Here is a 25,188-nt window from a genome sequence, read left to right as displayed (position 1 = left end):
AGTGTTCTGGGTATGTAGAGGAAAAAAAGTAATGATTAAAGGAAATGAAAAATTGATTATCACCAGTTTGACAGTAACATGCTACACCTGAAGAAAATGGACTGCAGTATTTAAGGTATTCAAGGAAAATGGTGGCCTAAGTAAGCATTTTATAGATAGCAAAACTAACAATCACATATAGAGGGTACACACTCTTATCAGGGAATACTGTTCCCTGATAAGAACCCTTCCTGAAGAATTAATTGGATAAGGAGCTTCAGATAATGAAAATAGCCAGAGACACAGAACAGAAGGATTGATGGTGATCATTCAACACTTAGTTTCTTATAGAATTGGGAAGAAAAGAAGGGAGTACAGTAGGTAGTGGGTATCTTCTCTGTTAATGCAGTTTATTTGAATAAAAATGGGTGGCAAATTATCAGGTCTTATAAAAAAAATAACTCTCTTTTGGCAATTGACAACAAAGTACAGCTTTGTTTATCATGATTTGGTAGAAAGGGTCAAAAGAAACTTCAGAAAGGTTTTTAAGGGAGATAATGTTTACCGCTTCTCTATCAAGAGCATCCTGGAAATCTTTAAGTCGTCTTTCCTCATATTGTTTTTCTCTGAATATTCTGTTTTGCCATAAAACTTCCTTTTCATGCCGCACATGCATGAGCTGCACAGCAATCCTGCGTTCCTGCTGGGACTGTCGCATTAGTCGGTGAATCAACTGCTCCTCTCGATAAGCCTCCTGCAAACACCAGCCAGAGACTAATTATCTATCAAAGCCATCCAAATTTCCCATTGGGCTAAGAAGCCCATCTCTAAATAATAAATAAAAGGGTTAATATTCATATAAATCAATTTCTGCCATTTGATTTAAACTTGAACATGACAAAAGACAAATTATAAAAAAGAAAATTCCCAGAAGAGGTTGCACATTTTTTGTTATCTAGAATTATAATGGTCTTGAAACAATTACTTTAAATGAATCATTACTTCTTTTAAAATCTGATTAAACAAATTAGGTGTTTTTCTCCCAAGGTTTTACAAATGAGCAATGTGATTCTCAATTTGTAAGCATGTTTTCAGAAGTTTTGAAATGTGTTATATGCATTCTAACAGAACTACTAGCTGTAAAAAAAACAAAAAACAAAAAAAAAAAAAAAAAACAGACATTGTCCAGGAAATGAGCAGATCTGGTTAGTTCCCTGTGGGGGACATCTCCATATCTGTATAAAGAAAGGCTAAAATCTGAAAGAATGTTAAGACTGATAGGATATAGAGACAAGTTAAGTGGAAATAACTGACTTATCTCTGAAAATATGAGTGGTTATAATCTGAAATGGAAACTAGTTGTATTTATCTATTTTAGGATAATATAAGGGGAGGGGCAGTAAATGAAGAGTGGGAAAAAATTAAGCAGGAATCAGAGGTCCTGGATCTTGCATCCCGATTGTATAGTTTTGGGGAAATAGCTCTGTTTTGCAGGTCTGTTTCATGACAGGCAGCAATGAGAAGTTTGAAGATGGAAGATGTTCTCTCAGGCCACATCAAGCCCTCTCAATGTGTCTAAACAGAGACATCATGTGGAAAGAGGAGGTAATTTAGTAGTCAATGGGGACTTAGACAAACACCTAAACATTGGAGTTTTACGTTTAATGTTAACAATACAATGATTTATGATTCATCTAATCATTAAATGGCACTCAGATGATCTCTACCATCAGAAAATTACAGGAACAATATTATATATTTAACAGAACAAAAACACAAATAAAAATGACACTGTATGGTAAATGATGAAGCCTGGATCTGGGCATTATTTTAAAAATGTAAATTTAAGTTCAAGAAATAAGTATATGATTTTTTTTCTGTTGGTAAGAGAAATGGGGTAAATAAAATCATGAGCAACTAATGTTAATAATTGTTTTCCTGCTCAGATCCAATACTGGTGGTGAGGCAGAATGTAAAAATGGTCACAAGTTCTTCCCTTCTGTTCATTCACAGCCTTGCAGTATTTCCCTTCAGGCATCCCAACCAAAAAGTAGACTCTATTTCTCTTCTCCTTAAATATGGAGTATGAATTGACCTGTGGAACATCAGCCCCCAAATCAAAACATAAAATGTAAGATTAAAAAAAAAAAAGAAAAGAAACATGTGGGGTCAGATTTCCTTCAATCTCCCTTCAACTTCCACCAAGTTCATAGTCTGGTCTACTAAAAAATGAGACATCTTTTGGGGGAAAACACCAGTCTTTTTAGCAGGACCTGACAGTTTTCATAAGTCAGTCAACTCTACCAACCGTCCAAAGACTTAGCAGCAAGCCCTGCTGATCCCAGGCCAAAGAGTTTACCACATTTGGGGGGTAGTTTTGATACATGAGGCACAGTCCCAACAAAGATTTTTTTCCTTAAATATAAGCATATTTTATTATTTCAAGTGAAGTATAGATGATGAGGCTATGTTTATGTGGCAAGGTAATGTAACTGACAAGATTAGATCTGGTCATTTAGCCCCTAGGAAGAACATTGAGTTGGTCAGTTATACTTTGATTATTGCTGAATGACAACACATTATGGTTAAAGTAGGAAAAAGAGAAGGAAATTACTATGGCTAAGTCAATTCTATGCGTATCAATCCTCATTATATAGAACCAGAAAGTGTGTTATACTCAAAAGCTGAGTGGAAAATATAAATTTTTTATTCCATTGTACAAGGAGTTCTCATTTTAAAAACAGTCTGTTTCCCCAAATCTCAATGGAATTTAGGATATATTTTCTCATAGAAATTAAGATATAAGCTATTATTAGGAGCTCAGGATAGACTATAAATGTTCATTTAACCTAGAACATGGATGTTTGCCATGAACAAAATGGAAAAATCATAGAAGACTCACTTCTGTTTTAATTATATTTACTATGTTTGGAGAGGATTTAAACAAATCTACAATCCAGAATAGTATCAACTTGATTGCCAGGCTCTCTGCTTCTCCCATGAGTTGGAACTAGAAGTTTACATAGGTCCACAGCCATTGCTTAATTCTTCAAAGAGGCCCATGCAGCTCTCATGGAGGAGTGGGCTACTGCAGGAAAGACCCAGCTAAATATTCAAGGAGCTTTAAGCTATGAAGTGAGGGAGGGGTCTGACATTCAAATGTCAGCTCCAAGAAAATATTGTAGGAAAGGTTCTTGGCAGACAGAGATGTCTGATTGGGGGCCAAGAATTAACCAAAAAGCTAACCAAATGGCTGAGTGCTTTTATTTTTATTTTTTCTTTTCTTTTCTTGTGTTCCCAGTCTGAAAGTCTTCATTCAAACACCTTGAAGTATTTTAAACCCAACGAGTTAAAAAACAAATTCCCTAATCCCCTTTCAGACCTGGTCCTTTCCCCATATTTCCCCATCTCAGGTGATGATCCTATAAGAACCCTGTGTTGTAAGATAACAGGGCCAACCTAAGTCTCTTTTACTACTCCTAATACCTAATTCTTCCAGGAGTCATCGATCATATAACCTATGCATGGTTTAAAATCACCCCTTACTCCTTTCTGTACCCACTGGCACCCCTAACCTTGGTGACATTATCCTTTCCTACCGTGCCTTTCTTCCCCTCCATTCCCACTCATAACACTTATGCTCCAAAAAGCCAAAGTAAACTTTCTAACTAAATGTCATAATTTAATCCACAGAATTCCCCTTTTTGAGGGATCACTGGGAAAGATTACAACTCATGCTCAGGGCTCTGGCTGTCCTCACCAGCTACACTAAAATGAGGGCATATAAATTCCACAGGAGAACTACGACAGCTAAGGAAGATATTTTGAGACATTTTTCATAGATTCACGAAAATGGAGCCAGAAGAAAAGCATCCAGGGCTGACGGGATTTATGTCTTCCTGTTGAAAAGCAGGGGTACCAGAAGGAAGTAGAGGAGGGCCTAGCCCCAATAAATAAGCATTTTCTCTTTGAAGATAAAGGACAGATGGACAAACAGGCCATGGGGCACATGAAAATAACCCACCCCAGCATTGTGTACTCATGTCCTTGGGTCAGTGGCACAGGGAAGCTGGGTACACTGTACTCCATGGACAGGAGGCCATGAGAGCAGAGAACCCTTGCTGCAGGGCCAGGCCCAGTTCTAGGAAGACAGCAGCTTTCCCAGTCATAGAGAAGCAGTAGCAGGAAATGGGGTTACCGTGAAGGAGGTACCCAGAGCCCTGACTCTTGTGTACCAGTTTGGAATTCCAAACTGGTAAACAAAGCTCTAGCTTTAGTCTTCACATCTTCACAATCAATACTAACAGTATCCTAATGGGAAGTGTGGGAAGCAAGATAGATTTTATTCACCCCACTTTCCAGGTAAATATCAGGGCTAAATTTTAGGCTGAGAAAACCTTACCACCAACACACAAGTGTTTTGTAACATCAATGTGTGTCCAACTTTCCATTGCTAAATGATAAAGCTTGAAATATGTAAGTTTAAAGAAATCTTTTCAATTATTTAATTTTCTTAATTTATAATTCTAAATAAAAGAAAGATGGTCAAGCTGAGTAAAAAATACGTGAATCTGAAGAAATAACCTTTTAACACAAAGAGATGTCCTAGAGTGAGGAAGGAGTGGAACCCTTGAATAGTTTATTTCCTCATATTTACACAGTGGCTTAGGGAATAGACCCCTGAGCAGACTCATGTTGTTGGTGAACAGAAGAGGCAACTTCACATGGTTATCATATCTTAGACATGCACATTCATCCTGGATGCATTACCACTGATGCCACACCCTCCCACCCCTGTTGCTTCCATCATCTTCCTTATCTCAGCAAATGACAACTCCAACATCCAGGTGCACAAGCTAGAAATTTGGCTTTTTGTGTCACTTACTAACACCCCTATGTCTATAAGCCATTGAATCATATTGATTTTGCTTCTAGACTATCTCTTTTGAAGTCATTTCCCTTAATCCCCACTGTCATTACTCTAAATTCAGAGTGGGATGATCTGTTACCTGGATTACAGCAATAGCTATGGCTTGTTTTGCCCTCCTGCAATAATATTCTTCAAATTTAAGCCAGAATGATCTTTTAAAAGGCAAGTCTGACCTCATCACTCTTGTTCCTCTTTGCACTCAAATAGGAAATTGTAAAATCTCCTTTCTTCCTCTATGTTTTCATCATGATTTGGTCTCTGGTGACTCCTGCCACATGACTTGATTTTTAGTTAACTAAAAGCACTGAGCCTGCCCTGATGCATGCCTGTAATCCCAGCAACTTGGGAGGCTGAGGCAGGAGAATCCCAAGTTCAAAGCCAGCCTCAGCAACTTAATGAGGCCCAAAGCAACTTAGTGAGACCCTGTCTCAAAATTAAAAAAATAAAATAAAAAGGGCTGTGATCTGTCTCAATAGTTAAGTACCCTGGGCTCAATCCCCAGTGTCAAAAAAAAAAAAAAAAAAGAAAGAAAGAAAAAAAATCAGAATAAAAGCATTGAGTCTTCCTTTCCACATAATCTTCTCACTTTTGGAAACTCACTTCACCTTCCACCATCTTCATAACCCCTGGTAACCCTCTCACCTCCACCCCCACATCCATTCCCAACTTCAGTTAGTTAACTCCTGATCCTTCTCCATGCTCCTGTTGTGGTTCTTCGGACACCACCCTCTGCACCAGGCTAGGTGGACCAGCCTGCTCTGGCTCTGGGTCACCTACCTCCCCCCATCACCTTATAGCACTTTACCCTTGAATGTCCTTGCCTGTTTACAAATCCTCTCTACATAGTGAGGTGGGAGAAATCAGGTTTCTTGTTATTACTACTCTTCATGCTATCTCTGGGCCTCACAAAAGTCCCCAGAGCACCAAAGAGATAAAGGGAATGTGTGTTCCGTGTAAAAATTGCTCAGTGATTCTATTACTGTAACTGTATCAAAATCACCATGGGGATCCACACCCACAGTGTCTGATTCAGCTTGGTGGGGCCCAGTTATTTGTTTTACTGAAAACCCCTGGTGATGCTAATGCTGCAGGTCCAGGAACCACATTTTGAGAACCACTGGAGTAGACTAATGAACAAATTTTGAAGATGAACACCTCTTTTGCCAGAAGTTCTCTTTGCTTCTAGAAGTAACAAGAGACCATATGGATAGTATAGATTTTAGATCTTTTTTTTTTTCATCGGTGTTTCTTTATTGTGGTAAAACATACATAAGGTGAAATTTACCATCTCAACAATTTGTAAGTGTACAACTCAGTGGTATTAAATAAATTCACAATTTTGTGCAACCATCAACAGATTTTAGGTTCTTTAACAAATATGTAGGGTTTTTCCCCCCTAGGCATATTTGCTATTCTGATGTGAGGATAGACCAGTGACACTTGATTCAGAGCGCAGACAATACATGTATAAGATACATATTTGTGTATATAGAAGATGACAGTGTGTAAAGTTCCCAGCACCTTTAAGCATCTACGTATCTTACCTCCTGTGCTTCATGGGCTATTAACTGGTCCATTAATAACCTCCGCCGTCTTTTCTCCCTTTGCTCCCGTGCAAAAGCATCTTCTTCTAAGCGCTTCTGGATTTTTTTAATGTAGTCATCATCCGAGTAAGTGTTTAACAAATCAGTAGTTATATGGTCTGCTGTATCTAAGGAAGTCTTGGATGCACTAAGGACAATAATTTTTATTTTAGATTAAAAAAAAACAATGTGACTACACATCATTACTTGTGACTCTGGAAGACTTCCAGAGAAGCTTCCTTGAGTTCTCTGTTAATTTGTGAACACAAGCAGTGAAGCAAATACGAGATCCGCAGTGTGACACCCAGAGCTTATCACAGATTTCATGTGCTCCCCCTATTTCTGAATGCAATCTCTGTGAGGTCCTTCACATAGCCCTCTTTCTAGGCCCAACACTCTTTTGTTCTTTCACATTTTTTGATCTGCAGTCTACCTAGAGATTCTGAACTTCTCTCTTTTTCCTGCTGCCTCCTCTGCTTCTTTCTTCTTGCCTCTCCTGTTTGAAGTCAATAGAAGGTAGCCTGTTGATTAACCACATGTAAAGAAAGGCACACCTCTGTGACAACAGACCACACACAGTGATGACAAGTCACTAGACTGTGTTTTTAAGGGTGGCTCCATGGACTGCCACTTTGTTCTCATCTTTGATGATGCAAGGCGTTCTCTGAACTCCTAGGTGAATATCTGACTGCTTAGGACAGTGGCTTTTCTGTAAAGAATGAATCTGCATTATATACTTCTGTGGCCCTCCCTTTTTCTCAAAACAGCTTCAGTTTTATTCAGGGGAGTAACATCCCCAGCCAGACTACATTTCCCAGTCTCCCATTTTGCTAAATATGCCATGTGACTGAATCGTAGCCAGTAAGCTATAAGCAGAAATTTATGGGACATCTGCGAATGCTTTCTAAAGGAGCTATTTCAGATAGGAGGTACTACGTTTTGTCTATCTTCCTTCCTTGGGGCCTACTGTCCAAAGACCTAAAAAGCTGTCTTGAATCATGAATGTGACAGGATAATGAAGAAAAAGTGAAGTAAGGAAGATTTTTGGCCCTTGATGACATTGGAGCTCCAGCACACATTCTGTAGTGCTCACCTAACAATTTCTGTTACATGAGAGAGAAGTAAACATTTCTCTAATTTAACCCTTGTTGTTTTTAGATTTCTAAAGGTAACTAATACAGACCTGGGGTCAGGCTGTGTTGCAAAGGCAATAGGAAACAGGGTAAATATTTGTAGCTGTATAGTTCAGAAATGATCTTGAAAACATTTAATAACAGACATGGCAAGGAGACTAATCAATCAAAATAGATGCTGGAAGGGCTGGGAGGACACAGCTGTGCTTCATGTTAACTCTAATTGCAACATTTCTTGAAATTGAGGGGTCCTAGCAAAGAAGGTATGGGAAAATGATTTACCAACAAGTAACATGTATTTCAGTATTTTGAGATGGGCATCATCTGTTTATCACTCTAGAGCATGTGACTGGTGAGATGGGTAAAAGAGGATAAGTAGAGTTCTTCATGGACCAAAGTCAGGGTGGGTGTAATGGAATGGGGTTCTCTTGGCGGATGCACAGATGAGTCAGTTTGGATTATGCTGCTTTTACATGTTAAGAAGGCCAATTGATGAATGAGAGTGAGGATCAGATCAAGGCATCCAAAATTTCTGCAGCCGAGTGTAGTGGCACATACCTGTAATCCCAGCCACTCAAAAGGCTGAAGCAGAAGGACGGCAAATTCAAAGTTAGCCTCAGCAACTTAGTGAGGCCCTCAGCAACTTACTAAGGCCTGTCTCTAAATAAAATACAAAAAGGGCTGGGGATTTGGCTCAATGGTAAAGTGCCCCTGGGTTCAATCCCCAGTACAAAATAAACAAAAACACAAAACAGTTTAAGTATCTCCACTCTGCTTGATTTTCCTTCCACTCCTGACCTTTCCTCTATTTCTTCCCTTTTTCCTTATTTCTCCTCATTTGACTTTGTATCTCCTTCCTTCAGAAATATTAATATGGAGCCAACATTGTAGTTTGTTTCTGTTTTATTTTTTAACAGAATTCTTTCATAGTCTAAAAAATATAAATGAATAGAGTTTAAAAGGCAGAAGAAAAACCAAATTGCTTCTAAAATATGTATTCTCTAATGAATTATCATCAGGGACCTTCAATAGGAAGCAAAGGGGTTAACAGGATCTTTATCTTTAGGAAAATAAAATTTATTAAGGAGGTACTATTTTCCAAGAACCCACCAAGCTGATGGTCCTTGTAATAGTCAGTCAACAAATCATTCAACAACTCTTTATTGCTGGTCCCTGTGCTAAACGCTAAGGATGCAACATGAAAAATCAAACTCAAGTTGAATGAAGGCTTTGCTGTGACACATTTCATTTAGTAGTATCTTGAAATAATTTTAGTGAATGTTTAAAAAAAAGTGTGTGAACTTAGAATAAACATGGTACATCTTTCTTCAATCTTCTTGTAAAGATTCTCCACAGTGAAAGATTCTGGAATTGTTATACAAAATAAACTATTTCAAAACTATTTAAAGCTTATGAATACAGTTCTGTGATTATTAAAATAGTTCATAGCCCACCTTTCTTTTGCCTGGAGATCCTTTTTTATTAATGCTTCAAACTTCTTAATCTCATTGGCCACATCCTTTAAAGAAAAAAATCATCATTAGTTCTGTGCCCTAACTGGAACCATTGAAAATCTTTATTTACCATTTTCATTTAAGTTTATAAAGTGACATACTAATCAAGATAATTAGGAGCCAAGATATGAAAATCTGCATTCTAGAACATTTTTACAATTCCAATTCGTTATTTTTAGACTAGGATAACAAAATAGGAAAACTGCCTAACCTGAATCATTTGTTCTCTGAAAATCAGCATATCCTTGTGCATTACAAATCCTTATTAATAAACTTTGATCAACTCAGAGAAATATGAGAGTTAAATAGCAAAATGAGGTCAGCAAAAAGCCTCTGTCATGGTATTTTTTAGGATACAAGGACTTTGTTTTGTGTGTGTGTGTGTGTGGAAAATAGAAATGTGTTGGATTAATGGATTCAGGAATAATCGAGAGATCCATCAATTTCTGCTTTATCCGCACTGGTGAACATGATCAAAACATGTCAACTTTCAGAGTTTAAGTTCTCTTATCTACAAAATGGGAAAATAACATTCTACTAAGAGAGTTATTTACAAATTAAAGATAATGTGAGATGCCAACCTACATCTTAAAATATAGTAGATGTACACTAAATGGTAGCTCTTTTTCTTCTTAGGTCGCACAAGATTATATCAACAATTAAGAGTTACTATCAAATTGTAGTATTGATCTCCTATGAAATAGAAACAGATTTTATCCTATTGTAATGATTAAAAGTTGATCTAGTAAAATAGCACCAGTGTAGGAATCTTGAATTGAAATATACTAATAGCATAGGGATCCCAGTTAATATTCCTGATTTCCATAGCAAAATCATGCTGCATCCTGAGGAAAAATGATATATAAGGTGTGTGTATCTTATAAGGTATGCTGCACCCATGGCAGTCATGACACATTCTGATCCCTTTTGTTAGCAACCATAGAATGCTTCTAAACAGGGGCTGGGTCTGTAGCTAAGTGGTAGAGCACTTTCCTAGCACATGTGAGGCACTGGGTTCCATCCTCAGCACCACATAAAAAATAAATAAGTAAAATAAAGGTGTGTGTGTGTGTGTGTGCGTGTGTGTGTGTGTGTGTGTGTGTGTGTGTGTGTGTGTATCTTGTGAACAAGGAGTCTAGACCAGTGCTGCCATTTAATAAGAATTTGCCAAGCCTGGCCAAAAGCTACTTCTCTATAAAACCTACAAATAACAGTGTAAAATGGATTGGATATGCATAGACTAGAGAAATTTTGATTAAGAAGGGACAAGGCCAGGGCTGGGGATGTGGCTCAAGTAGTAGCGCGCTCGCCTGGCGTGCATGCGGCCCGGGTTCGATTCTCAGCACCACGTACAAACAAAGATGTTGTGTCCGCCGATAACTAGAAAACAAATATTAAAAAATTCTCTCTCTCTCTCTCTCTCTCTCACTCTCTTTTTAAAAAAAAAAAAAAAGAAGGGACAAGGCCAGAGGTAATTTGAAAAGCAAAAATTTCACAGTTCTCTAATACTTTAGGGAAAGATCTTTTTTTAAAAAAAATTATGATAAACACAACATAATAGTAAGGATCATCACTTACCTCTGCCTCTTTTTTCTTTTTCAGCATTTTTTGTGCCTCAAGTGCTTTCAAAGTACGATTGGATGTAGGTTTAGGAATCTGTATGATGGCTGCTTGGATTTTGGCCATTATTTCATTTTGTCGTCTTCTGCTTAAGCGTTGCTGAGTATCCCATATACATTAATTTAGTTTTTCAGTTTGTCAGAATAATAGGTAATGTAATACATGCACAGATAGACAGACATACAGTTTCTATATTGAAAATTTTAGAACTCAGCAATTGACCAATAGACTAGGTATCGCAACTGTGTAGTTTGGAGGCAGTAGTCAATATGATTTACTTTGAAAATTATAAGATTGAAACCATTTTGAAGTCCCCAAATATATCTGTCAAGTATGTACATTTTCATCCCACATGATAATACTAAAGGATAATAAAGGTGGTGCAGATATGAATATTATATTGTTTCCCACGTCCACCTTCATGATCTGCACAATCGAAGAAAATGAAAATTCCATCCCTGAATATGGTCTGTAGGAAAAACTCAGTCTAGGAATCAGACTGTATGAGGACTCCTGGGAAACCCAATAGAAATGATAGCTCCCCAAAAACCCAGTCACACCTGAACATGAATTAGAGGCTACTTCAGAAACTAAATAGACACCAAATCACGTGTTATTATTGAATCATTTTAAAGTTGCAATTTAAAGTTTTAAAAGCCCCCAAATCTTTAAAATCAGATAAAATATTTTAAAAACAAATGATTTAAGAGGCAACATATGAAACTTACCATGTCTTTACCACTAAAGAATATTAGAACCCATAAGACCATTAGTTTCTACATTCAAGAATCAAAAATATAATTTATCATTCAAAATGTAAAAATTAAGGGCTGGAACTCAGTGGTAGAGCAGGTGTCTGGCATGTGTGAGGTACTGGGTTTAATTCTTAGCACTGCATATAAATAAACAAAATAAAGGTCTATCAACAACTAAAAAACAAACAAAAAAACTAAAAAAAAATTTAAATGTAAAAATTGTAGATAATTTAAGTTTTTCTCATTCCACACTCTCAACTGTGAATTATTATTTAATTTAAATAAGTTTATCTCTTTTTCTTAAGGAAGTCATAGGCTCTCTCTTTTGACTTATTTGCTTCTTATGATCATTTTAAAAATAATTTATTTTAGAATATTTAATGGCATCATATTTCCTTTTTCTCAACTTTCTTTGGAAATTTTCTGCATTGCACTTGGCACTTTAAAGCTGGACTGGCTATTCCTATATGAACTAGAGTACAGCACTTTGTCCCAATTTAAGTAAGACTTTACAAGTGCCCTTCCTCCCAGGCATGTAATAGAAGCATAAGATCTTCTAGAGTTTGCCTCTCATCCTCTCCTTCTTCCCCACAGAGCTCACAACATTTAAGCTATATTAATTTCATATATCTTAAGCATAATAATTTAGAAAGTGATTTTACAATAGGAATAACTGTAATTCTTTGCCTCCAGTTTACATACTCCATACACTCAGCTACCTCAAATTCTCTTTAAAAGTCTTCAATGATTTGGCTCCTCATTATCCTCTCTTGTCCTTTAATATGCAAATCATTATAGATTTTCAAAGAATGTGAGAAGTAGAGAGTCAAAGCAGAAAGCAAGTTGCTGGAAGGAGTTAAGAGATGCTTAAGATGGTTACAAAAGGAAGCAAGCAGAGAATTGACCCACTAGAGGGAAAAGGGGAAGGGTAGGAGTGGAAAAAGGGGGAAATGTCTACTTTCACTCCCTCAGGGTTGACCAAGGTCATGAGCCTTTGATCATCTGAGAAACTAGTAGAAAACCTCCATTGCTAAAGCAATTGAAGGAACTTTCACCATGACAGAGACCAAGTTGTTCTGCCAAGCAGACAGAGAAAGCAGTTATTGTTCTCACTCACCAGTGGACTTGACAGACTGCAAGAGTGAGGTTGAGGAGAAGGGGAAAAGGAGGGCAGGGCAAAGTCATGCATCAGGAAAATTCAATTTGTGTTATTTTACTGCTTATGCAATGTGCACAATAGGCATAAATCTCAAATAGTATACTCTGCAGTAATGAATTTCTGGAAAAATTATTCTATAAAAACTTTTCCATACTAAAATATCTTTGTTCTTCCTTGAGTTTTTGAAATCTTTCAAGGTTCTCAAAATGCATTTGGGCAAGTTTTTCTTTCATTTGTGTATATTTTTCTTGAAACCTGTCTGTAACCTGCATCAGATTGAGATTGATTTGACATGGTATTATGCTTTTATTTCTAAATGAAGAAAGTATTTCAAAAGATTTTGTTATTAAAGAATAGAAAGTATATTGTCATTATAAGCATATATAAAATTTGTCTTCATACTAAAATCTCTTTGAATTGCCCTTGTTGATAGTTAAATTGATTTACCATGTCAATCAATCAGATCTTTAACTGATATAAGACTATAAAAAGTTATGATTTTAATAGCTCTTTACCAAAGAACCTCATATATGCTTTTATTTTTTCGTTTTTGGTACTGGGGATTGAACTCAGGGTCCTTTTTTTTTTAAACCCACTTAGCTATATTCCCCCATTCTTATATACTGTATACCGCCCCCCTTTTTAAGACAAGGTCTCACTAAGTTGCTGAGGCTGACCTTGACCTCCTGATTTGGTGGGATTACAGGCATGCTCCATCATGTCTAATTCATATATACTTCTATACTTAAATTTTTGCCTGAGTTTAATTTTCAGTGAATGGTATTTATATATTTAAAAATACATTTTCACAAAAATGATTTTATAAAACTAATTTCAAATTATAAGAGATAATATAAGAAGACAGATTCTTCCCATTACTTAAGTAACTTCCTAGCAAATAATAAAGAAACATTAAAAACTTCCCAAACCTGAGTTTCAGTTTTAGCATCCACTGGCTGACTGATTAGATAAGTTAACCAACCCCTTTGTGCACCAACCAGCTTCATCATTTGTAAAACGGGAATGATAAAAGTACCTATTTCATAGGGCTGTTGTGAAGATCAAGTGAGAAAATGTACATAAAGCACTTGGAACAAGACGTGCACATCACTATGTACATTCATTACATTTTCGTCATTACTAATTTTTACTATCTAATGGGCACATGCATCTCTGCCAACTGGCATCAAAGAGACAGCTCTACTTCTTGTCTAAGCTCGTTTCTCCTCTACACAAACCACTGATGGCCTCCTCCTCTTTTCTTCCCCAGAGGACCTCTTTCCATTTGGTCTTTATGTCCATCTCTGGCCACTGACTCCTTTTGTCAATGGGCAAGTTGGCCCAGTTTCTATATCCATTAAATATACTCTCACACTTGCCTTGAGCTACCATTTTTATTTTCCCATTTCTTGTACTTCTACATTTCTTGAAAGAATAATCCATGCTCTCTTCTTTCTCTTCTTCAGCTTCTACCTCAAATCTCTGCAATCCATACCTCTCTGTGGAAATATTTTTCTGTCCTCAAAATGTAAAGTATAAAAGGGTTGTGGACTTTCCCTTGTTGTTTACTTGTGTTTGTTATGAATATCTGTTTAATGAACAAATGATTGACTTTGTTATGGTTTAGATATGAGTTGCCCCCCAAAAAACACTTATGTGTAAGACAACGCAAGGAAGTTCAGAGGTGATATGATTGGGTTATGAGAGCCTGAACCTAATCCCAGCATTAGTCCACTGATATGGATTAATTGGGCAGTAACTACAGCAGATAAGGTGTAGTTGGAGGAAGTAGGTCACTGGGGGCATGCCTTTCGGGTTTATATTTTGTTCCTAGTGAACAAAGGTCTCTCTCTTCTTCCTTGTTGCCATGTCCTGAGCTGCCGTCCTCTGCCATGCCCTTTGCCATGATGTTCTGCCTCACCTCAGACACAGATATGGAGCTGACCATCTAGGGACTGAGACCTTTGAAACCATGAGCCCCAGATACACTTCCTCTCCTGTGTTGTTCTTAACAGATCCTTTGGCCACAATGATGAAAAAGCTGAGTAAAACACTCTGGAAGTCAACCCTGACAAACATTGAGCTTAATGGGCTTTTGTTTGTCCTCGTCTATAGCAATTCTTCCAACACTTGTGCCAATTGCTCTAAGTTTATCGTATATTATCTTTTTGAAGCTACACAAAAGCCCATTGCTAAAGCAGGTAGAGATAATCATCCTTGTTTTTACGGTTGGGAAATTGAAGTTAGTGTTTTTCAGGGAGTGGCTTAATGTGAACAAGCTTGAAGTAAGTGAAGGAGGAAGGATATAATTCTGAATTATTTGGTTTAAGCCTCAATTTCTAGTTCATCCATGCGTTCATTTTGCAGCAGTATAAGGATGTCCATTTAAAATGTAAGATAGAAAATGGAGGTGGCCATCATATCTATTATGTCATTTTTGCTTCATAAATTAAATTTTAAAATTTAATTATCTCCACATATATTTAGTGCTTTGCATCAGTGCAGCACTCACCATTAATCCAGAGGCTTGGAAAGGTAATGGACTTTACTCACCATAAGGAAATAGCATAGGAACTAGAGAGAATTGTCAACTAAAAAGTTGTATCTATTTATTAAAACACAATTAGGGAATTTTCCAATGCCAAAATCAGAGAATTTTCCAATACACTGTTCTAGAGTGTATTCCTTGAATCTGAGGTATTAAAAACCTTGTGGTCATATAAGCAGATAATGAACAGTTAGCTAACAATAACAGCATCGGGAACTTAACACCCACAGAGTGAGAATTACCTGTGCCCCGGAAGTTTCAAAGGAAGGATCTTTGTGTAATGGGAAGCTGAACAGAAGAGATGGGACAGGGAAGTTCAGAGGGAAAAGAGATGGAAAAGGTGACTTTGGGTGGAAGGGAAAGAGGAGCAGGAATACCCAAGTCATTCAAGACTACTCTGTCAATCAGCATAGAAGAAGTAAAAACTTTATGCGGAGGATGGTAAAGAAATAAAGTTAGAAACATTGGTTGACAATGTTTAGTGAATTATTTTGAAGGCCAGTCTAAATTAGAGTTAGGATATGTAAAATTGAAGATTTCTGAGCCAAGGAAGAACCCAGTGAGTCTAGAATTTAGTTGAGATTCATCTAGCAGTGGATTAGCCTCTGGCAGAAAGTCTGAAGCTCAGGAAATTTGTTAGTAGACAGTTGCAATAGCTAAAAGGAGATTTGAGTGGTGTAAGAGGGGGAGAAATGGAAGAGAAGAGCAGACACAAGAAGGGAACAGGAAGAGAATCTGATAAACTAGTTGCAATGTGGACAGGAGAGAGGGATATATCAAAGTGGATAAATAAGTCCAAAATATTAACATAAATAAACCCGAAATATGGCCAGTAACACACATAGAGACATATATATCCAGTGCAGCTTATTTGAGAATATGTCACTGGTCACTGTCATTTTTCTTGACCAAGTTTTACATTGCAACATGCCTATTTGGTTTCTTTATGTACCTACCTCTCGAAAAGCCTCACTTTTCATGTTTTGAAGCCTGAAACACCCCAGGGGCTGCATTGATTGCATTTCTACTGCAGTCCGTTCACTTTTCTTCTTTTTCTGAAGAGCAATGTACAATTGATATAAAAGCTTTGTTGCTGCCCCAGGCTTTTCTGTTATGATGCTGTGGGCCACATTCTGATCAAATTGAACACCCAGAAGGTGAAGTGTTGGCTCCAAGCGGGAAAAATTATTAAGCCTGGCAGTTGAAATTCTGGAAATTAAAAATATTTTACATAATTAGATACCAGCACTGAGTTAAAAACAAATACTAGACATATGGTCATGATACAATATTATGAATTATCACATATTCTTTTAAATGTATCATTTCTCTATAGAATCCCTCAATAATTAAAATAGACTGTTTTTTTACTAGCCATATATACCTGAAATTCCATTCATTTATTTCTCCTGAGTTTCTAAAATTTCTAGATTTTACAAATTTTTAATTTAAATTTACAATAGAATTTTTTTATAGAAAGTCAATACAGAAGACAACCAAATGATTTCTTCTACATAGAAAAATTTAACTAGAATTTTAAAAATCATTTTTAACTTAGAAGAAAAAAATTACAATCTAAATATCTAATTCTTTAAATTATATTTTTGTTAAGAGTCTAAAAATAGTCCTGTTTCAATACCAATTCAAACAATGATCCTCCTGGGCAATATCAATAATATTTAAGTAATATTAGCTAGGCAATCTAATTAATTATGTTTTTCCACTATACAACTTATATTACTACTTTATCAATTGAAAAGACTTTCTGACTAGAAGCTACATTTATTTTTGAATGACTTATTATCACATTAGCCTCACATTTTAGAAGAAATCTGTTAAACTTTTATTTAGTAATCTACTCTTTAAATTAAGAAACTTTTAAAGAAGTACCCATTACGTGCTAGGGATTGGTTTGCTCATTAAATTTAACAAAACTTTAAATATTTGTTGAAGTGTTATACAGATAAATAGGATGTAGTCACTGGCCTTCAGAAGTTCACAGTGAAAAAAAAAAGATAAATCAGCAAGTAGAAATAAACTGAGGTAAGTATTTTAAAAGAGGTCTCAAGTGAGCTAGGTTGATGAGCTTTTAAGCTGGTGGCAGTCAGAAGATAAAATACATCGCATGCATTTTCAACTCTTGTGCCTCTTACGAGTTTGTTGGAGGTTCTGGCAGGAAACTGTCCCCCACAGGTTGTCTTCTCCCAGTCTGTGGCTCCAGGAGGGATACACATGCAGTGGAGAGGCAGGAAGGCCACACCCACCTAGTCAGCCAGATCAGCCAATCCACTCTGAAGATCAGTGGGGTGGCAGATGGCCAAATGTTTCTCTTTATGATCAAATTGAATACAAACAATCAATTTTAGCCACTGGCCTGGTTTCTGATAATATTTGGGTGACAATTTTTAATGGAAAAAAATATACCATGTCCACTTGAATGTAAGTCAAACAACCTATGTCCCACGAATAATGGTAGCTCGGAACAGAAAGTGTTGCTGTATATTTGAATGAGTATTAAAAAAAAAAAAAAAAACTTCCTAGGAGTCCAAGGTGCCTCACCCATTATGTAATTTAGAAAGGTAGGGACTGAGTCATCTGTCAGAGTTTTGTTCTGGGTCATAATTGTGGACTGCAAAGGTTGGGGCACCATAGTTCAGTAGGGAAAATATATAAGTAAACATTACCCATTTCCAAAGTTTGGCAAAGCTTAGCCCTTCATCCAAAAAAAAGAACACCCTCTGCCTTTCCCTCACTTGTATTTTGTGGCTCCCAGAATGCAGTATAAACCTGGAAATAGGTTTTAAAATAGCTTTTATGAACTGGCAAGGTATCCAAGCATTACAATATTTCTCCATGGAAGCTTTTATGAATATTCATAATTTCCATCCAATCTAAATTTGGGGAACATAACTTCTGTGTACTTTAGTGGTAGTCCATGTTTGTTCAAATGTGTGATTTACATAACAGGATAAACAGTGTTCTTGAGTGCAGGGAAACCCCTGGGACATTTTTGCTCTGGAGACAGAGTGAATGATGTAAAGGATGGCCTCTGAGGGAATAAGGAATTGGTCTGGGAAAGTCTTGCTTTCTACTTGCAGTCCTTATTTGTCAAGGGACTACCGCTCCTCTCCTTCCTGCCAACTGGTGAGAGATATGACCTTTTTGAAAGATAAGTAGAAGCTGTCCTCCCAAAAAGATTCTTTCTTATTTATTTCTTTTTCTTTTAACTAATTTGCTCATTATTTGCCCTTTTGGAACATTTTTTTTGCAAGAAAAAATATTCTAAAGCAGCAAAATCTTTTAGAGTCAGTTGAGTTATTCTTAGTTATTTCTCAGACAAATAGCTGCAAGTTATTAGTTGCATATAGCTTAGGGTTTTCATTTTAGATGAAGGAAATTAAAAATATTAGACATGATGCTCATGTCATAGGCCCTAGCACTAGAGTTGCCTTAAAAATAGACTTTCAGGAAAAAGATCCTATTCCATATCTGTTATACTATTATGAAAGTCATGTCATGGATTTACTCATCCTTGCCTTATTGAAAAGACCATGCACCCTGGAAAAAAGTGAGTTGCTCCAAGAACTGAAAATGGATGATATTTGTTTGTTAACATATGTAAGTACTGCTTCACAGATTAAAGAAAGAAGTGATTTTTGGTGGAAGTAGAAGTCCTTCAAGAACAAGCAGGGCTGCTGCATTTGAAATTAGTTACACAGGACACCTATCCAAACATGGGGCAAGAGCATGAGATCCGTTCCATTCTCAACTTGCCAAGCCTTGTCCCTAGTATAAGACTGCTCTACACAAAAAGGAGATCTGTGTCCTTTGTACAAAGATTTCCCTGTTCACCAAGACCTGCATCTTTACAAATTGTGTCAATCCTGACAGGAATCCTGTTTCTAATTTCTTATTCCGTACAAAACCTCTTTGTGACCCTGCCAACAAGAACCAATTTAGAACAGTATGTATAGGGCACTGGTTCCAGGACTCCTAGTCAATGTCAAAATCCTTAGCTGCCTATAAAATAGCACAGCATTTGCATATGATCCGGACACATTCTCTCCTGTAATTTAAAATCATCTCTAGATTACTTGCAATACCCAGTACAGCACAAGTTCTATGTAAACAGTTGTTATCCTATAACAAAGAATAATGACAAGGGGATGAAAGGGACTGTGCATGTTCAGAACCAGTGTGATTTTCTTTCCTTCATTTTTAAAAAAATATCTTCAACCCACAATTGGTTTAATCCACAGATGTAGAATGTGGGTATGGAGGGTCTACTGGTATCTCTAAAATACTGCACAAGTGATCTGGCTGCTCAGTATGGTCCTTTAACTTCTCTCAACAAGAATACTTTTTATATAAATTATTTATTCACTAGGTAAAAAGAATTGTGGATCATCTATGAGCCAGCGACAATGCTTGAAGTACACAAAAATAAACACAATCTGCAACTTCAGTATCTTTATAATCCAGCTGAAGAGCAAACCTTCCTTCAGCTATTTGTTAAATGTTTGTGGGGCCATTTTTTTTGTGTGGCAGTCACTCAAAAAGAACTTAGATATATAAATATTCATGATGTAATGTGACAAGGAGAGAAATGTCCAAATTGTTTAAGAGCAAAGAAAAATAGGAAAACAGATCTGCTGGGGTGGATAAAGAAGGTGTGAATTTTTAGTTGATCCTAAGGATGAATAAGAGTTTCTCATAGTGGGAGTGCAAGAAAAACAAAGGTAAAAGGCAGAACAAACATGACACATGTATAGACCAGAGGAACAGCAAACATAGGATAAGAAGGTACATAGGGCTGAGAGGTCAGGCAGAGGAGGCAGCTGGGGCTAATGTGAGGAACTTAAAAGCCTTTCTCTTGAAGGAGAGATGTGTGATGTGAGATGAAGGTATAGATTAGAACGTTACCTAGTACCCTGAAACCTGAGATATCAACTAGGATACTCACAGAGAGGTTTGTTTGGCATGAAAGTGTATTTGCACTTTATGGCTTCTCCTGTATCATAAAATCCTTACCAGAGCAACTAAGCTTGCATTATCTGGATGTGTAAAAGAATAACTCACCTCCAGAGGGAAAATATCAGAGATTCTTTTTCCCAGAAATATCACAATGTAGACATGGCTCCTTGGAGACCTACCACGAAGGTAAATACAACTAAGGAATATTTGAATGGAAAGTGTCAGGAGGAGGTCCAGTCCCTCACATCCCTTGAGGTATTGTGCCAGAAGGAAGTAAAGGCTAATGCAGATCTGTGCATTGCCAACGCACTGAAAGCCTGCCTCAACACAGTCACAGTCTCTCAGCAAAGAACCACAACTGGCTCAAGATGTTTAAAGACATCCCTGTTCATTAGGTGACTGACAAGGTAATCAAGTAGTGAATTCATTCACTGTATAAGACAAGGAATACCGACTTTATAGGTCTTTAGGCAAACCAAAAGCAGCAGCAGCAATAACAGCCAAACCCAAGGAGGCATAATCATCTAAGTTGCCATATTACATTATTTTAAATGTCCAGTTTTCAAGAACTGAGGCACACAAAGAAACAAGAAGGTAGGCCATACATGAATAAAGGGAATCAGTAGAAACTTCCTGGGGAACCCCAGGACAAAGACCTTCAGTAGACTATTATAAATAAGTTCAAATCCCAGAGGAAACCTTTTTTTTTTCAAAAAATATTAAAAGCATGAGAAGAATGTCTCAACAAAAGAGAATATCAAAAAAACCTAGAAATTGTAAAAATAAGAATCAAGTGAAATTCTGAAATTTAATAATACTATATTCATGAGAAGAGTTGAACAGCAGATTTGACTGGGTAGGAGAAAGAATCAGAAAACTAATAGGTCAACTGAAATTATTTGGGGGAAGAATAATAAGAGAAAAGAACGAAGAAAATTGAGCAGAACTTCAAAACACATAAATTCCCTCTATCACGAGGAAAAACATCAGACAAATTCCAGGTAGGGGATAAGCTACAAAATCTTGACTAGTGTACTTCAAATCCAAAGAAAATCTGAGAAAGCAGAGCCTAAGGAGACAGACATGTCTATTAAACATAATTTGGTAAACTAGATGGAATAATGGAACAAAAATACTTTAGGTAAAATTGAAGGAACTTTCAGTGTATTGATTGTAATGAATGCACTATACCAAACTAAAATGCTAATAGTGTAAGCGAGATATAAATGATCTGGGAATTCTCTCACAATTTTTTCTATAAATCTAAAACCACTCTAACACAAAAATTTTAACAAATGAACAAAGCATCAAAGACTATGGGATATTATCAAACACTACCATACATATTATGGGAATCCCAAAAGGCAATAAAAGAGATAAAAAAGCAGAAAGAATATTTTGAGAAATTAGGGCCAAAAATCTTTATACATTTGATGAAAAACCTATATCTACACATTCAAGAAACTCAATGAACTCCAAGCAGGTTAGTCTCAAAGAGATCTATGTTTACATAATAATCAAGCAGCAAGAGAAAAACAAGTCACCACATACAAGGGATTCAAAATAAAATGAACAGCTGACTTCTTGTCATGCATTTAGGAGGCAAGAAGACAGGAGGGGCATGCCATGTTCAAAGTGCTAAAAAGGAAAGACTGCTAACCAAGAATTCTACATTCAGCAAAACTATACATTAAAATTAAAGGATAAATGAAAACTGAGAGAATGTGTTGTCAGCATACCTGCCATACAAGAAATACTAAGGGAACTCTTAAAGCTAAATGAAAGAACAATAAACAGTAACTTGAATCCTAAGAGAAAAAAAGAACAACAGCAGAGGTTATTACACAGAGAAATAAAAGATAGTTTATATGTGTTTTTGTTTATAACTGTTTTCTTCTATTTAATTTGAAAGATAATTAATTACATAAGACAATAATTATGAAACTGAGTTGTTGATCTTTGATGTAATTTGTATGCCAATAAGAGCACAAAGAAATGGAGGGATAACTAGGCTACATTGAACCAAAGTTTTTGTATACTATTAAAATTAAATTAGTGTTTATATGAACTAACTTGATTTAACTTCAAATATTAATTGTAATGCTATGTCAACCACTAAAAGCCCTCAAAAATAATGAAATAAATAATCAAATTAAGGTTGTGTTAGGAAATATTTATTCAACATAAGAGAAGGCAGTAATGGAGTAGCCAAAATGATAATACATACAAAAACAAATAGCAAAATGGAAAACTTAAATTCTACTTCTTCCATAACTACATTAAAAAAGATGATTAAATAGCTATAATTACAAAGTAGGTATCAGAATAATGGATATGTGATTCAATTATGTGCTATTTATAAGAAAATGTACTTTAGATCAAAAGACACAAATTTATTGAAAGTTAAAGGTTGGAAAAACATGTCATGCAAAAGTAACTAAAAGAAACCTGAAGCATACTTCTAAATAAAAATGGATGAAAGGCAGCAGGATACAACAGACACTAGTATGGCAGTATGTAAAAATGTGGATGTATAACTGATGTGATTCTGCAATCTGCATACCGGGTAAAAATGGGAGTTCATAACCCACTTGAATCAAATGTATCAAATATGATATGTCAAGAGCTATGTAATGTTTTGAACAACTAATAATAAAAAAATGGATGGGAAGAAATAGCAGGGAAAAATTAGAAAATTCTTTGAGACAAATAAAGATATGAAATAGTCTTTCAAAATTATGGGTTGCAGTTAATGCAGTGATTAAAGAGCCACAAATGCACATATTAAAAAGGAAGATCTCAAAAAAGCTAAATATCCATATCAAGAAACTAGAAAAAGAGAAAATAACCATATCAAGAAACTAGAAAAAGAGAAAATAAACCCAAATGAAGCAGATAGGCATAAATAATGATGATTATAGCTGAGTAAATTTAATAGCAAGTAGAAAAATATATAGTTGGCTCTTAATAAAATTCGCAAATCAAGAAAAAAGAGAAGACTCAAATTACTAAAATCATGAAAGAAAAACATTGTCCAGATCTTACAGAAATGAAAAGAACTTAATTTATAAAGAGATACAAAAACCACAAGTGACCAAAAAAAAAAAGGTTAGTTGGAATTCATCAAAATGACTGTGCCTCAAGAATACCATTAAGAAAGTAAACATTTAATCTGCATTGTGGAAAAATATTTACAGCTTTTTTATTTGACAAAGAACTTTATATGTAAATAATACTTATAATTCAGCTAAAACAATGACAGCAAAATACAACCTAATTTAAAAATCTGTGAAAGATCTCATCAAATATTACATCAACGTGTCTATGCAAATAACTAATATGCAAATGAAAAACTGTTCAACATAATTTGTCATTAGAGAAATGCAAATCAAAATCATAACGAGATGCCACTTCACCCCCACCCAGAGGGCTGTAATGAAAAATACAGAAATTAGCAAGCCTTGATGAGGATGTGGAGAAACTGATACCCTCATATACTGCTACTATGAATTTAAATGGTATAGGTGCTTTTAAAAGCTGTTTAGGTGTTCCTCAAAGTGTAAACATAGACCATATAGTGCAACAATTCTTCTCCTTGGCATATGCCCAAGAGGAATAAAAACATTCCTGCAAAAATACATGTTCAAAATCAAAAAGTGGAAACTCAAATATCCATTCATGGACAGATGTGTAAGCAAAATGTGGCATGGCACATCCAGTTAAGTGAAATTATTCAACAAGTAAATAGAAATAAAGAAGACAATATGAATGAACCTTGAAAACATTATTATAAGTGGAAGAAGTCACACAAAATGTCATATTTCATTATATGAAATAGGCAAATCCGTAGAGACAGAGATAGATTAGTGGGCATCAGGGGCTCAGTGGTCAGTGGTAATGGTTGCAAATATTCTAAGTATGTGAATATACTAAAATCCATTAATTAATTGTAAACTTCAAAATGGTGAATTGTGGTATAAGAAATATATTTAAATAAAGCTGCTAAAACAAGAATATGGATTTTTATTATGAGTTAAGTTATGCTTTATATTTTAAAAACAAAGAATAATACTAATTGACCACCCAGGACACCATATGCTGCTTCCTTTTCTTCCCTTAAAATAGGAAAGAATCAATTAACAAAAGAAAAGTAATTGAGCTTAAGACTCAGAAAAATGGAAGACATAAAAATAAGTGCTATGGGACATGAGGTCTTGCTGCACCACTGAACTTTCCCTTGTACTGACAGGACAGAAGGAAAGCACAGTGAGGTGGCAACCATTCCCATACTAATGATCTGCTTGAGTGGTTTAGGTTTGGAAGAAATTTTATGATTGATTCTTTAAAATTTATTTTGAATATTCCAAATGCCAAAGAAATTGACTTTTTTTTAAGTAAAAAATTATCTTACTGACCTGCTTTCTGAAAACTCTGAAAAATCATCCTGAAGCTCAAACTTATGTAGAACTTCTCCAATTAGGTAGCCACTGGAAAATGCCTTTGCAAATGCCTTGGGACCTGAATTTTAAAACATTGACATAGAAAAGTAAAAATCAAGTCACGCTATAATTTAAATGTAGAGTTAAAACCACATAACTTAATTTGAACTTAAAATGCCACAACTATATTTCTAGAAACAACTTTTAATAGTCAAAGGGTAGCAGTAGACATTAAAATTCCCAAATATAAATCAATAATTGATATCTACAAACTTTTGAAAGAAGAGAAAGAACATTTCTGATTAAAATTAAACAAAGCATAACCCCCAAAATTATAAGTAACCTTAGATCTAAGTATAAACCTTGAATATATTTTATAAAAGCACTCTATTTTAGTCATTCATACAACCTATGATGATAGTATATTCTGGCTAATTGAAGTGTAATTCATCTTTTAAAAATAACAATTTGTTCTTAATCTTAAAACAATGGAAAGTTTACTGAAATAATATGCACCTTTTTATAGGAACCCTATTAAACATAATCAAGCTTTT

At 35.7% G+C, this 25,188-nt stretch overlaps 1 protein-coding gene across 1 annotated transcript in view; it reads right to left on the bottom strand.

The window, feature by feature from the left end:
* The window catches only part of Spef2 (sperm flagellar 2), a 168,652-nt gene that overhangs the window by 134,437 nt on the left and 9,027 nt on the right, over positions 1-25,188 (bottom strand). Inside the window, exons 2-10 of the mRNA XM_076856190.1 lie at positions 24,611-24,713; positions 16,178-16,430; positions 14,169-14,170; positions 12,818-12,985; position 12,777; positions 10,718-10,858; positions 9,080-9,144; positions 6,454-6,640; positions 545-733 (exon numbers count right to left, since the gene is read on the bottom strand). Coding sequence (XP_076712305.1) covers positions 545-733; positions 6,454-6,640; positions 9,080-9,144; positions 10,718-10,858; position 12,777; positions 12,818-12,985; positions 14,169-14,170; positions 16,178-16,430; positions 24,611-24,713 — 1,109 coding nt within the window. The remainder of the gene's footprint in view (positions 1-544; positions 734-6,453; positions 6,641-9,079; positions 9,145-10,717; positions 10,859-12,776; positions 12,778-12,817; positions 12,986-14,168; positions 14,171-16,177; positions 16,431-24,610; positions 24,714-25,188) is intronic.

The sequence above is a fragment of the Callospermophilus lateralis genome, chromosome 5, assembly GCF_048772815.1.
Source record: "Callospermophilus lateralis isolate mCalLat2 chromosome 5, mCalLat2.hap1, whole genome shotgun sequence".
NCBI lineage: Eukaryota > Metazoa > Chordata > Mammalia > Rodentia > Sciuridae > Callospermophilus > Callospermophilus lateralis.
This window is presented reverse-complemented; position numbering and strand designations above follow the sequence as displayed.